At 41.1% G+C, this 13,288-nt stretch overlaps 1 protein-coding gene across 6 annotated transcripts in view; it reads right to left on the bottom strand.

Moving 5' to 3' along the window:
- Positions 1–1,118: 1,118 nt before the first annotated feature.
- Positions 1,119–13,288, bottom strand: part of DENND1A (DENN domain containing 1A) — a 1,561,519-nt gene continuing 1,549,349 nt past the window's right edge. For 4 of the 6 annotated variants that reach the window (XM_073600371.1, XM_073600373.1, XM_073600372.1 and 1 more), the window contains 3 exons: positions 4,504–4,632; positions 4,067–4,310; positions 1,119–2,469 (listed from right to left, as the gene is read on the bottom strand). In XM_073600371.1, coding sequence (XP_073456472.1) covers positions 1,252–2,469; positions 4,067–4,310; positions 4,504–4,632 — 1,591 coding nt within the window. In that variant the 3' untranslated portion in view covers positions 1,119–1,251. The remainder of the gene's footprint in view (positions 2,470–4,066; positions 4,311–4,503; positions 4,633–13,288) is intronic. The other 2 variants (XM_073600374.1, XM_073600376.1) reach the window with 1 other exon arrangement.

Here is a 13,288-nt window from a genome sequence, read left to right as displayed (position 1 = left end):
CAGTATTGAAATACATGAATAAGAGACTAGATTCTGCTTCTTTTGTGTTACTCACTTTAAGCTGAACTCCAGACAGATATGAAAAAATATAAACAAAAGCTCTGAATTTTTTTAACACATCCTTACATTTATTTTTTTTAATGCAAGCAGTTAAGTAGCTGAATTTGACTTGGTGTCAAACCTCTATCCCCACTCCCCCCCCCGCGCGCAGCATGTGCTAGCAAGGAGCATGTTGATTGGAGGAGGGACAGAGAGATAAGCTCATCAGTCTGTTACCTCTCCTCTTACTGTTCAGTTACAATCTGGGGGGGGGGGGGGGGGGGGACAAAAACAGCTCCTATATGTGTAGTTCATCTGTGTATTTATCTTTCTGCCTGGAGTTCAGCTTTAAATATCCCCAGCCCCAAACTCAGCATTAGACTTTGCCCCAATGCCCCACTGTTTTGTAAATGGCCATTCCTGCTAATATGGACACCAAAACAACGGTACAGGGATGCCATTCTACCAGTTAAACTGAATAGCAATCTTCACCTCTAGCTGTCGCCAAAACGGTGCATGTGTGAATGACATATAGAACATTTCTACATGTTCTATAAAACTAAACCACTAATTTCACAAAGTTGACCCAACACTGATCACCATCAGCTCCTGCTCTAAAGACAGATTTGGGACTTTTGAACATTATTTTTAAATCTCATACTTTTCGTTTAAACTGTGTACATACTGGGATAATCTGAAAGGATATATATGCAAGCTGCAGGAAAATGGCTTTTGGAGCTTTAAATTCTATGTACAGAGTCATAAACCTCATTACAACATTTGTTTTACAGGTGGTTAAAATAGTTATTATAACATGGGCATGAACACCACAAACCAGTGGGGGTGCTGACTAAGTGGGGGTGCTGACTAAGCAAGCAAGGTGTGTCACTGTGTTCTGCTTGAAGACCTCACATGGATGCTCATACTGCACCAGAAGCATTTTCTATTAAGACTAAAACTCTACTTTCAGTAGCTCCACATCAAGACTATTTCCATTTTTTAAATAGTCAGGCAGACATAAGCAAATACGAGGCATGTATATGAGCTACTTACCCAAAGAAATACAATTGTATATTAAGTCCATTGATATTAAAGCCTTTAATTGAAAATATTTAAGCCTGAAATCTATCAGCAAACACTTTCATTAGAGCTAATAAACATTGTTTACAATTGTGTAGTTTGCTTTTCAACAAAAGTTTATGAACCTGAATCTCACTCAAATGTCTCCCACCGCTTTCGAAGCTGTTCTACTTTACCAGAAGTTGGTGTTACTGCTTCTTTGGTTTTACTGAGCAGCTCTTCGAAAGGATCCTTGGGCTGACCTGGTTTGGAGGGGAGTAGAAGGGGGTCTGATAATTTGGAAGGTCTGGGAGGGATGACTGGATATTCCCTGGGCTTGCCATCTTGGGGTTTAGAGAGTGGCTGAGTCACAGGAAAAGTTCTTTGTCCTCCAGGACCACTGACGGCCGATGGAACATTCTGGGTTGATTCTAAGGTTATGTGACTTTGATGTATTTTTTGATTGGCTGGTGAACTTGAGGGTGCTTGACTTAAAAGACCGCTTCCTGAAAAACCTGGACCAGGACGTCGCTGACTGTGATAAAACACACTTCTGGTAAAAAGAGGGTTAGAAACAACTGGTGGAGTGAATGGTCGTGGTGTGATACCTATGATGGACACTGACTGGTCAGGTGGCAATACTTGGATAAATGGATTAAGTGGTGAATGTACAAATGATGGTTGTGGGGTTGAGAAACCCAGCTGGTGAGGGAAAACTGTAAAATCACTTTGCAGTGGAGCATAGCATTGAGTAGCGGAAGAATGGGCAGCTTCTGAGCTCTGGATATTCCCAGCAACAGTAGGCAAGCCTTCACTCTGCCTTTGATCTGTTTTTAAAGGATCCAAAAGACTTAGAATATCATCATTTAGGCAAACATCTGCAGAGACCTTGACAGGTTGCAGAAGGTCCATAGAACTGGAATCAGGAACCTGTCTGTTGCTGTCGGCAGCTAGCACTTCCGCAAAAGACCCTGTTGCTGTTTGGAGAGGGAAGCTGATACTTTCCCCAATCTGATGTTTCCCTGGCTCTGTCAATGCTGGTGCATTCTGCGGTTTAGAGAGTCTGGGTGCTGGCGGAGGTGGGACAATACCCAGCTCTGGAGTCTTCCTTCCTTGTGGTCGTGGGATAGTGATACTGCTTTGGTTGCTGCTGGATGGTCCCTCTTTTTCTACAGAAAGTGATGTAATCTTTTTTTGTGGGGTGCTTGTGTCACTCCGGGGAAAGGTCTGGTATCTTTCTGGTGAAATTTGAATGCACTTATTTGGAATTGCCATATCGTCCTGCCCCATGCCCCACAATTTGTTGTAAGGGTGGCTGTGCTTCATTGTTGGCATTAAGCGATTTCTCTCTGGAACTGTAAGATCCATTCTCTGCCAAAGAAAATTGTGCTAATTTATAAAATAATGGCAATTAAACAAAAATCTTCACTATTAAAACATTTAAAAAATATCTTAAATGGTGCAAAAAGACAATCAGCGCAGTCAAATAATAAAAAAATAAAAATAATAAACAAAAAGATTTGCAATAAAAATTACTGGTTGCCAGCTGAATCACCATAAGAGTGATTTCACAGCACCCCCCTAAGTGAAACTATATACATAAATAGTGTAGCGCAACCTTTATACAATTGTAACAAAATCATAAATGAAGTCCAAATATAAAGTCCATTTACAGATAGTGCTGACAAATCACCACTGTGATAAACATAGAACAATACCTTCCAGATCTTGAAACAACCACCCAATGTGCAAATTAAATGCTCACCTACAGCTTTGACCTTGCAAAAAATGAGGTCAAACAACAGTTTATATCATCCTCTGGGTAGTTGCCAGAATCAGATTATTAGATCAAACATCTCTTAACACCACCCTCTGGATAAGTGCAGGCTGATGCACTTATCCAAAAAAGGGTTAAAGCCCTTGTTAGGTTTTTATTCATGTGTGCCCACTGGGTTTCATCCTCTCTATTTGATATGGTGTTCACTATCACAGGAACAGAAATCACCACTCTGGTTATCTCCACATTCACTGCGGTATTTAGGCATATGTAAGGCAAAAAAAGGACCCATGGTCCTCTCTGTATAAAGTTTAATCTATATCCCAAGGATTAAAAATACTTACACAATAAATGCACATATTGTGCTTACAATAGCATTCAATACAATGAGCCCTCTTTGATCTCACCACACAGTGTTTTCCATTCAATTGGCTGAGAGATGACGTCACTGGCGTGGCCCCGCTCCCTATATACATTACGTCCTCCAAGTGGAGGACATATCTTTTGCAAGTTCAAAGCTGTAGGTGAGCATTTCATTTGCACAGAGGGTGGATGCATGCATGGCACATACAGTATGTATGTATGTTGTCATAGTGGTGATTTGTCAGTCAAATGTCAATTGGGAGTTCAAAAATGCATATAGTTGAATTTATAGTTTGCTAATTTCAGGACCTTTCCCCAGTATCTGCCATATCCTGCAAGAGTGGTCCACAAACAATCACTGTCAACATTTGTAAGGTCTGAGAGCTAACATGAAGTGAATGTTTGTGCTACATAGCTAGCTAGTGCTAGATTTTAATTTTCATGCCAGTGCAAAGTATAACATACAACTGATTATGGCCATCAAGCCTGCATTAGCTGCATGTGGTTTAGAAAGAAGGAATGAGTTGAGGGAGCACCCATTTCCCGAAACTATTGCTGGGTTGTAATGGTATTACTGACCTGCCAAATTAAGTTGATCTGTCTTTATCAACACAGATGAGTCATCATTCAAGGTTTCGTTTGTAATAATCCCATTAAAATAGAAATGATAAGGGCCAACCGTAAGAGCAGCAGTCTACTTTTATATAAAACATTAGTGTCCAGGTTGGTAATCCTCATAAATAACACTCATTTTAGCATTGTTCACTGCATAGCTACTAAACATTGTAATTTATTTTTTTCAGTCAGTAGCATGAATTGTTTGTATACCTGATAATCAAATGTGAAGTGGTCTTCATGGTCTTCTTTGGGAGTTCTGAGATCTTCAAGACTCTTAGCTTGACTCAGAAGTGGTGGCTGTGATTCTACACCTATATTACTAAAAATATCATCAAGAAGATTTATATCCGTATTTGGTTGCTCTTGTTCGGTCATGGAGTCGCTCTCTTTTTCTGGGCTAATCATTTCATCACCATCAGGTTCTGATTCTTTCAAGGTTCTATACTGCTGAGGCCTAGCAAGTGCAAATAACATGAATTAGTGCTTGTCAAAAATGATATATAACTTATCCATAAAATTAAAAATATATTATTCAGTAATTATCATTTTGTTCTCAACATTTTTTTTGTGCATTTCTAAATTTAAAAACAAAGTCAGCACAAAGTGCTCTACATATTCTGAAAGAAGAGACAGTTGAAGACAGAGACCATTCAAAAGGAGCAGAGAAGATAAAGTTTTCAGAAAAGGCAGACACAGGATCCTCCTCCTGCAGGAACTCATCATCAGAAGAATCTTCAGAAAGGAAGACAGTATAGTGGCGTGTGGGCTTCACAACGCTGAGAAAATAGGAGAAGGAGGCAGTTAGTCCTCAAGAAATTTAACAAAGCATGATACGTGATCCTAAGAGCTTTGTCTCAGGACAGCATAAATGATCACTGGCAATATACAGCAATTAAATATACGGAAGCATCACTTACAACAAGCGGGGAAAAGGGTTAAAGCCCTTGCTAGGTTTTTATTCCTGTGTCCCCACTGGGATTCGTCCTCTCTATCTGATGTGGTGTTCACTATCACGGGAACAGAAAGTGATAGGAAAACAAAACTATAAGTCTTCACCAGGACAAGAAAAGAGAGGAAATATTCCATTGGGGGCACTTTTTGATGAGGATGTCCCCTCATTTTGAAGATTTCCTCTAACTTCCTGCTGCTTCTCCAGAACAAAAAGTGAAAAGAAATCTCCTCAATGGGACACAGACAGCAACCCAATCCCCACAGAAGTTATAATTACCAACTGTATCCACAACTAAAAATAACGTTTTGACTTTGGATAGACTTTAATGTAAAAAAAAAACAACTCCCCATCGCTCTGTAATTTTGAAAAAAATAGTAGAAACGTTTTTGTTGTACATGCATGTAAAGACTCTACAGCCAAATAACTCAGAAGTTCTTGGTAGGTTCAGGCAGCAACTACCTTAAAGTAGTTGTCAAGTTCACTGATAAACTGACAAACACATTTTTCCACAGAGATCTGTATGTTGCACTGTCATAAATCCATTTTTTTTTTTCTAAAATATGTTGCTCTAATGAAATCCCTTGCTTGTAAATTGCAGGTCACGTGATTGCTTTAGCATCCTGAGCGATCCATGGACATGCTGGTGGGGGTGTCAAGAGAGGGGGGCTTGACGCCATTGCCGGAAATGACATTGCCACTGAGCTTCGGCGTTTCCATTGCAATGAAACATAGACCTGGCAGTATAGCTTCACTTCTCACTTTCCCCAGCTGAGTACAGTGAGAGGAGGGGAGAAGGGGCTGAAGGGGGCTTGGCTTGACTAGGAAGATACCGGTATTCTGCCGAGAAAGTTCCCCTCGGCAGATAAGGACCCCCCTCTACTGCGCAGGCGCAGCGCTTGCGCAGTAGGAACTGGCGGAAATAGCCGAAGCTGAATAGAATAGAAATCAGCTGTACAGGGCGCCTGAAAGAGGGCCCCTCGCGGGCTCGCTTTGCTCGCCACGCTTCAGGCATGACCTCGCTTCGCTCGGCACTTTTTTATTCTCCCTCTAGGTCCACTTGGATGGTGGGGCTTGAACCTGGACCCAGGGCGCAGACGCTGTGTACAGCTGATTGAAGGTTTTCAGCTTCGGCTATTTTCGGTGGCTCCTTAGTCGTTCGTACTGCGCAAGCGCTGCGCCTGCGCAGTACAGGGGGGTCCCTATCCGCCGGGGGAACTTTCTCGGCAAGACACCGGCACACTGTGCTCTAGCACATCATTCCTGTATTAACAGTGAGATGACACAAGCTGACCACGATAGATGGATTGGCAGCCATGCTAGCGTGGTCAGTTTACTCTCAGGAGGAGGGGCACAAGCAGGTGTAATATGACTGCAGGTGACTTCAGAACTTTAGATGAAGGGGCAGATGGGTTTGTGTTTATGGGTCTGCATGCATTTTTGCATTTCAGATCAGGTGGGGGGGGGGTATAAAATGATATACATACAGAACTTTATCTAGTGCAGGCAATGTGGGGCATACTCTGCATGTAAAAATAAGAGGTTGGGGGGTTCTATAATATGGGCAGACCGCATCGACAATGTCTGATCTTTTGTGAGTTAAAAAAAAGTTGGGGAGGGGGCCTTATAAACAACATGTAAACATTTACAATCCTCATGCACAAGACTAGGATAATGAGGAACCCCACAGTTGATAGTTAGGGAATGCAGTACAGAAGGAGCAGTTGATGATGGGGGCAGACAGTACAGAAAGAAGGAATTGATAGTTGGGACAGGAAGTGCACAGAGAAGCAGCTGAAGATGGGGACAGGAAGTACAGAGGGAGGCAGTTGAATGGTGGGGACAAGCAGTACAGAGGGAGGCAGTTGAAAAGTGGGGACAGGTAGTACCGAGGGAGGTATTTGGTGGAGACAGGCAGCACAAAGTGGGGCAGTTGATGGTGGGCACAGGTAGTACAGAGAGGACCACAATTGATGGTGGGGAAATTAGGTAAATAGAGGGGCAGTTGATGGTGGTGACATGTGCAGCCCACCCCAGTGCCACCCAAGATCCAGATGTAGGTAGGTGTTTCAGAGAACATGGGGTTTTAGACAAAAAAAAGAGGTTATGAGTGCTGAGGTCATACATGGAGTGGTGGAAATCCCCCTTTACTATACAAATGTTTTTATTTTTTACATTGAAAGAAGAGCTCCAGTTTGCCCAACGGAAGTCTCCCACACCCATTGCAAACCATTATTAAATCCTCTACCTGCCTACTTGTGGCTCCTTTAACTAGCCTTTCATAAACCAAAACTCACTACAGTAGTCTTGAATTTCATTACCACGTTCTGACCTGTCTAAGCTATTCTCGACACTAAGGCGCCCATTCACAGTGGAGAGCGGATATCCCTATCTTGTTTACTCATACAACAGCTGCATTTACCAACGCATTTACAAAATACAGGGCACAGTGTGGAGCCTGCAGGGAATACTCGCTGCTTGGAGCAGAGGTTGGTCACATGACTTTGAGTCCAGGCTCGCCTCCCTACCAAAATTTTTTTATTTCTATTCTTTGAAACTAATGGAGCTAAGCTTGTTGTTGATTTCCATTAAAAGTAAAGTGCAAAGCACATAAATGTGCTTAACAAATGAGACTTTTCTTTAAAGCAGCATATGGACACAGTAAGGACCGCTGCTTTTAAAATAAGCCTATAAAAGACTGTTCGTACTCTACCACAAATAAATAATAGTGTTAGATGTGATGGGCCAAAATTGAAGAAGTTATATTATATCAGTCTATAATTTTTTAAGCAAGACTTGCAAGATGTAAAACACCCAGAGAACTTAGACATTTTCTACTACTGACATATTAAATTTTATTTTTGAGCTAAGCTGAAGCTCAATATGTCAAACACACGTCGTTATTGATCGAGGCCACTGCCCATAATGCACTGCATGTTTCCTCTCTGTCCAAGTGTTCACCCTCCTTGTGTTAACACCTGCATGTGACACTAGTGACAGCTTGCTTCTCTTTAAATGCCATGTCAGACACACATCCTGCTATAGCCGCGGGTAGCGTGGGGCCTGTGTGCATTATTACAACGGCATGAGTTTATTTTTAATGAGGACGATATGCATGGTGAGAATGAATGGACAGGCTTGCCTCACATCAACTTGGCCAGAAACAGGAATCACTGACAAATGTAGATATTTCAAATTTAATTGACATTTAAATTTAAATCCTAAGATTATAATTAGGAAGTAGAATAAAACACAACTTGCATTTACGGAACATTACTGCTTGAAGTACTATTATTTGAAATAAATGTTGATCACTGTAGAACAATAAACACGCTCCCCTGAGAAAGGAGGAGACCGCTTTAAATGACAGTTGTAGTGACAGCAATCAAAGATCAGTTTGAAGAAGGAGTGTAGTTAGAATATTGAAAGATCATTTATAATGGGCCAACATGAGATTCTACACATGGTGTTTAAAGTGTATCTAAACACAGGAACAAAAATGTAATATATTGCAGCTTACCACTTAGATGGAGTGGCTGCATTTGTTTTCCTATTTAACCAATAGAAAAAAGATAAAAAATGGAAACTCTCCATGTACACAATCCTATACCCACAGTTGATCCAGAGAAAATCAAAAAATCCCCCCATGAGACATGGTCCAAATTACTCCAGCAGGGGAAAAAATTATTTGCTGAACACCAGGAGGCAATTAGATATTCCTTGGATCAACAGTTTCTGGTGTTAATATATAAAAATGTTAATGTCCAGTTATATTTTGTGCCTTTAGGAATGCATCCAAACCTTAAATAATAAAATAAAAATCCCCTTTTTTTTTTTTTTTTATATTTTTCCATTATTATCCAGTGATATACTTTCTGTCCTAGGGTGACAATGCTCACTCAATGTAGTATTGTACTTACAGAGAAGCAGCGGTGTCACTCTAGGAAAAGACTAAAGGCAGGCCATAAATGATACGATTTTCTTTTCTGCAACCACGGGAGAACACAGTAATTATTGCTAGTGGCTGTAGCCGCTGGCAATAATTGCATGTAAAAATCTGACATGCTGGTTGTACCCAAGACGATTGATGTACAATCAGCATACGCAAAGATGGTTCAAACCTTGACTGATCCCTGCTGAACAGGCCGAGATTCGAACCATATATGGCTAGCTAAAGAACCTCTCTCCCTCTCCTCTTCTGTATGACATGTAGAGGAAATGGGTTGGTTCGTGCTTAGAGATAGCTGGAACAATGCAACTAATAAAGCCTCCACCACTTTTCCGCTTGTTTCCCTACGGCTCAACATGTAGAATCTCATACTTTCTAACTGTCCATGTTCAAAATTTTAAAGTGGGATTCCAGCCAGCGAAATTTTTTTTTAAAGTCGGCAGCTACAAACACTGTAGCTGCTGACATAAAATAAGTACACTTACCTGTCCTGGGTGCCAGAGATGTCGGCTGCCCGAGGCCGACCCCTCCCTCGGCTCTCGGGTCCCGGCACCTCCATCCTAACTAAGGGAAACGGGCAGTGGAGCCTTGCGGCTTCACTGCCAGTTTCCTACTGCGCGTGTGTGAGTGGCGCGGCGCTCTGTGAATGGCCCCGTGGTTTTCTGGGAGCACACACAGTTCCCAGAAGGCAACGGGGCTGCTCACCGAGGAACAGGATACGCCGCAGAATAGGAAGTGGCAGATTAGGAAGACTGTCTAGCAACAAGGGTTCAGGTAAGTTTAAACATTTTTTTTTTTTTCAAATGTTTTTTTTTTAATTTTTTTTAGGATTTTTGGTGTAATTTTTTTTTCAGGGTGGCCCTCCACTTTAAGCTCAGTCACCCTACGCTCAAAAAAGAACATGATCTTTTTTATTTTACAAAGATTTTATTGGGTTTTTTAAATGGTTTAAAAAGTACACAAAACATAGTATGCAGAACAGTGCGACAAGAAGGACAAGGTTAAGTATAGTAGAGGCAAGTACATAATAACAAATCTGTCTGGACATGAAGGCAATACAGAATAAGTCTTCACTGGGATAAAGGTAATTGGTGCGTATACAAATCCAGCATCAACATAACTCATGAAGCTATCCAGTACGAATGGATATTGCCTATAGAATCTCTCACCTCAACACAGATAAAAAGAGGGCGAGAAGAACACTGATGCCCGGTTAAGGGAGCATAGCACCATAAAAGAAAGAGGAAAAGGGGGGGAATAACCTTTGATGGTTCATGGAGAAAGAAAAGGAAAAAAGAAGTAAGGGGATGGAGGGAAAGAGTTCCAGTGTGATCCAGTCCACTTCCCAAATCTGATTCAGACTGTGCGGGCATTCATATAGACTGCAAAGAGCAGTACAGGCCTAGGTGGTAGAACATGATCTTTTTTGTGAGCATGTTAAGGGGTTTTTGCTCCCAAAGACTTTAAAGGCTGCACCTGTAAGCACACAATACAAGTTTTTACACCTGAAAAACAACTCTCCTCCCTTTACCAAGCCCAGGAAACAAATGCCTGAAACATACAAGTACATACATGTATAAAAATATCCGCACAAAGCTTGCAAAACTCCTGAAAAAATGCTTCAACTGACAAGGAATATGATCTGTTCAGGTGTGAATGCAAGTTTAAAGTGCAGCACAGGCAGAGAGCACATACAGATAACCCTAGGCATGTTGGATAGTGTGTCACCCTCTTAGCACTGTGGTTCCTCCCGCTAGCTCCTATGTTTCAACTGTGTTGTTCTATAACATAATGACTGGTGGAAACAACCACAAGACAATGGCAAATTCTCAGAAATACCTAGACGTGCTGTATAGCAGTCGTGCCTGGAGTTTTTAAAGCTAAAGATGGTTTAACATACCTCCCACTACAAAAATATTTTAAAACTACCTTCTTTTTTACAGGTTATATCACTATCTCTTTTATTTTAACATAGTATTAGAGTTGTTTTAAAGATACAAGATTACATGCTGGAAGTATCTTAACCGGTTCCTGACCAGCTCATGTACTTATACTGTGGCACAATGGCTCTCCTGGGTGAAACCCTGTATGGGTACATTCTTCCCTTTAAGAGCCTCTGGCAGGGGACCCGATGCACATGGCCGGCGGGCACAAGAGCCAGCACAGGGATTTGTGTGTCTAAACACACAAACCCCTGTTCTGTCAGGGGAGAGGAGACATATCTTTTGTTCCTACTAAGTAGGGACAATGATATTTCTCCTCCCCCAGCCAGTCCCATCCCCATCCAGTTAGAACACATCTAGGGAATACACATTTAACCCTTTGATCGCCCCCTAGTGTTAACCCTTTCCCTACCAGTGACATTTACACAGTAATTAGTGCATATTGATCACTGTATAAATGTCAATGGCCTCAAAAATGTGTCAAAAGTGTCTGATCTGTCCGTCGCAATACCGCTAAAAATCGCAGATTACCACCATTATCATTAAAAAAATAAGAAGTAAATAAATAATAAAAATGCCATAAATCTTTCCCAGTTGGTAGGCGCTATAACTTTAGCTCAAACCAATCAATATTTGCTTATTGCGATTTTTTTTTTTACCGAAAATATGCAGAAGAATATATATTGGACTAAACTGATGAAGAAATTCGTTTTTTTTTTTTTTTTTAAATGGGGGAGGGGGGGAATATTTATTATAGCAAAATGTTAAAAATATTGTTTTGTTTTTTTCAAAATTGACGCTCTTTTTTTGTTTATAGCACAAAAAATAAAAGCCACAGAGGTGATTAAATACCACCAACAGAAAGCTCTATTTGTGGGAAAAAAAGGACGCAAATTTCGTTGGGGTACAGCAATGCATGTCCACGCAATTGTCAGTTAAAGCGAAGCAGTGCCAAACTGTAAAAAATGCTCTGGTCAGGAAGCGAGTAAAATCTAACATAGTAGGTGAGGTTGAAAAAAGACACAAGTCCATCAAATCCAACCGGAGTGTGTGATTATATGTCTGTATTACATTGTATATCCCTGTATGTTGTGGTCGTTCAGGGGCTTATCTAATAGTTTTTTGAAACTATCAATGCCCTCCGCTGAGACCACTGCCTGTGGAAGGGAATTCCACATCCTTGCCGCTCTTACAGTAAAGAACCATCTACATAGTTTAAGGTTAAACCTCTTTTCTTCAAATTTTAATGAGTGGCCACCTGTCTTGTTAAACTCCCTTCCGCGAAAAAGGTGACTCTCTGATGTTCTTTGGAAGTGAATTCCAGAGTTTTGGCGCATAGCAGGAGAAGGCTCTGTCTCCCATTAAGTGTAGGTGAGTAGGGGACACACGGAAGACTAGAATTTGAGGAGTGGAGGTTACGAGGGGGGAGTAAGTTGATAAGAGGTCAGACAGATAATGGGATGCAAAGCCATGAAGAGCCTTATAGGTGAGCAAGAGAATTTTAAAACCTATACAAAACCTGACAGATAGCCAGTTCAAGGACTCCAGGATAGGGGTAATATGATCACTTGTACCAGACCTAGTCAGGATTCTGGCTGCAGAATTTTGTACATATTGTAGTCAATTAATAGTGGATTTAGATACACCAGCGAGTAGAGCATTGCAGTAGTCAAGTCGGGAGAACACAAATGTACACGTAGCGGTGAAATCATCACTATGTTACACATGCAGTGAGCAAAACCAAAACATTTTTTAGGAAGTGCAAAGAGTTATTTTGGGATTTTTAAGGTGCGACTATACAATATACACAACAATCGTATTAAAATCCATTATTTATTTATAAACATGTTTAAAAGAGTACGTAAAAAAAAAAGTAAAAATACAAAATTGGTCGACATGGGTTCAGAAAATCATCTCATACAGTTTGTTTGGCATGGTTGGCAAGGTCCAGACATGTTTCGCCCCCTTGGGCTTCTTCAGGGAATATGCTTATCTGTTGCAAATTATGCCATTCCCAGCTACTATATTGCTTCAAGAAAAATTACCTTCAAAGTCATTTGCCTTCTTTAGACCTAGCAATAGAGCTGCAATGGGATCATAGGCATATAGACCAGATGGATGTAAGGTACGTTAGATAATAGTACATGAGTGGCAGGTTTTCAAAACATCAAGAACTAAACTATAAAAGTGTAGCAGTAGGGAATAGGCAAGTTTTTTTTATGGTGGACAACTGTTACAACTCTATCAGCTCATATAGTGGAGCAGCCGCACAAAGCAAAATCTATAAAGACATGGATGAGCGAGTTTGGGGTGGAGGAACTTAACTGGCCTGCACAGAGTCCCGACCTCAACCCAACAGAACACCTTTGGAATGAATTAGAGTGGAGACTGTGAGCCAGGCCTTATTGTTCAATATCAGTGCCTGACCTTGCAAATGGGCTTCTAGAAGAATGGTCAAACATTCCCATAGACACACTCCTAAACCTTGTGGACAGCTTTCCCAGAAGAGTTAAAGCTGTTATAGCTACAAAGAGTGGGCCAAATCAACATTGAACCCTACGGGCTAAGACTGGGATGCTATTAAAGTTTTG

This window comes from Aquarana catesbeiana, linkage group LG09, assembly GCF_042186555.1.
Source record: "Aquarana catesbeiana isolate 2022-GZ linkage group LG09, ASM4218655v1, whole genome shotgun sequence".
In the NCBI taxonomy this organism is placed as follows: domain Eukaryota; kingdom Metazoa; phylum Chordata; class Amphibia; order Anura; family Ranidae; genus Aquarana; species Aquarana catesbeiana.
This window is presented reverse-complemented; position numbering and strand designations above follow the sequence as displayed.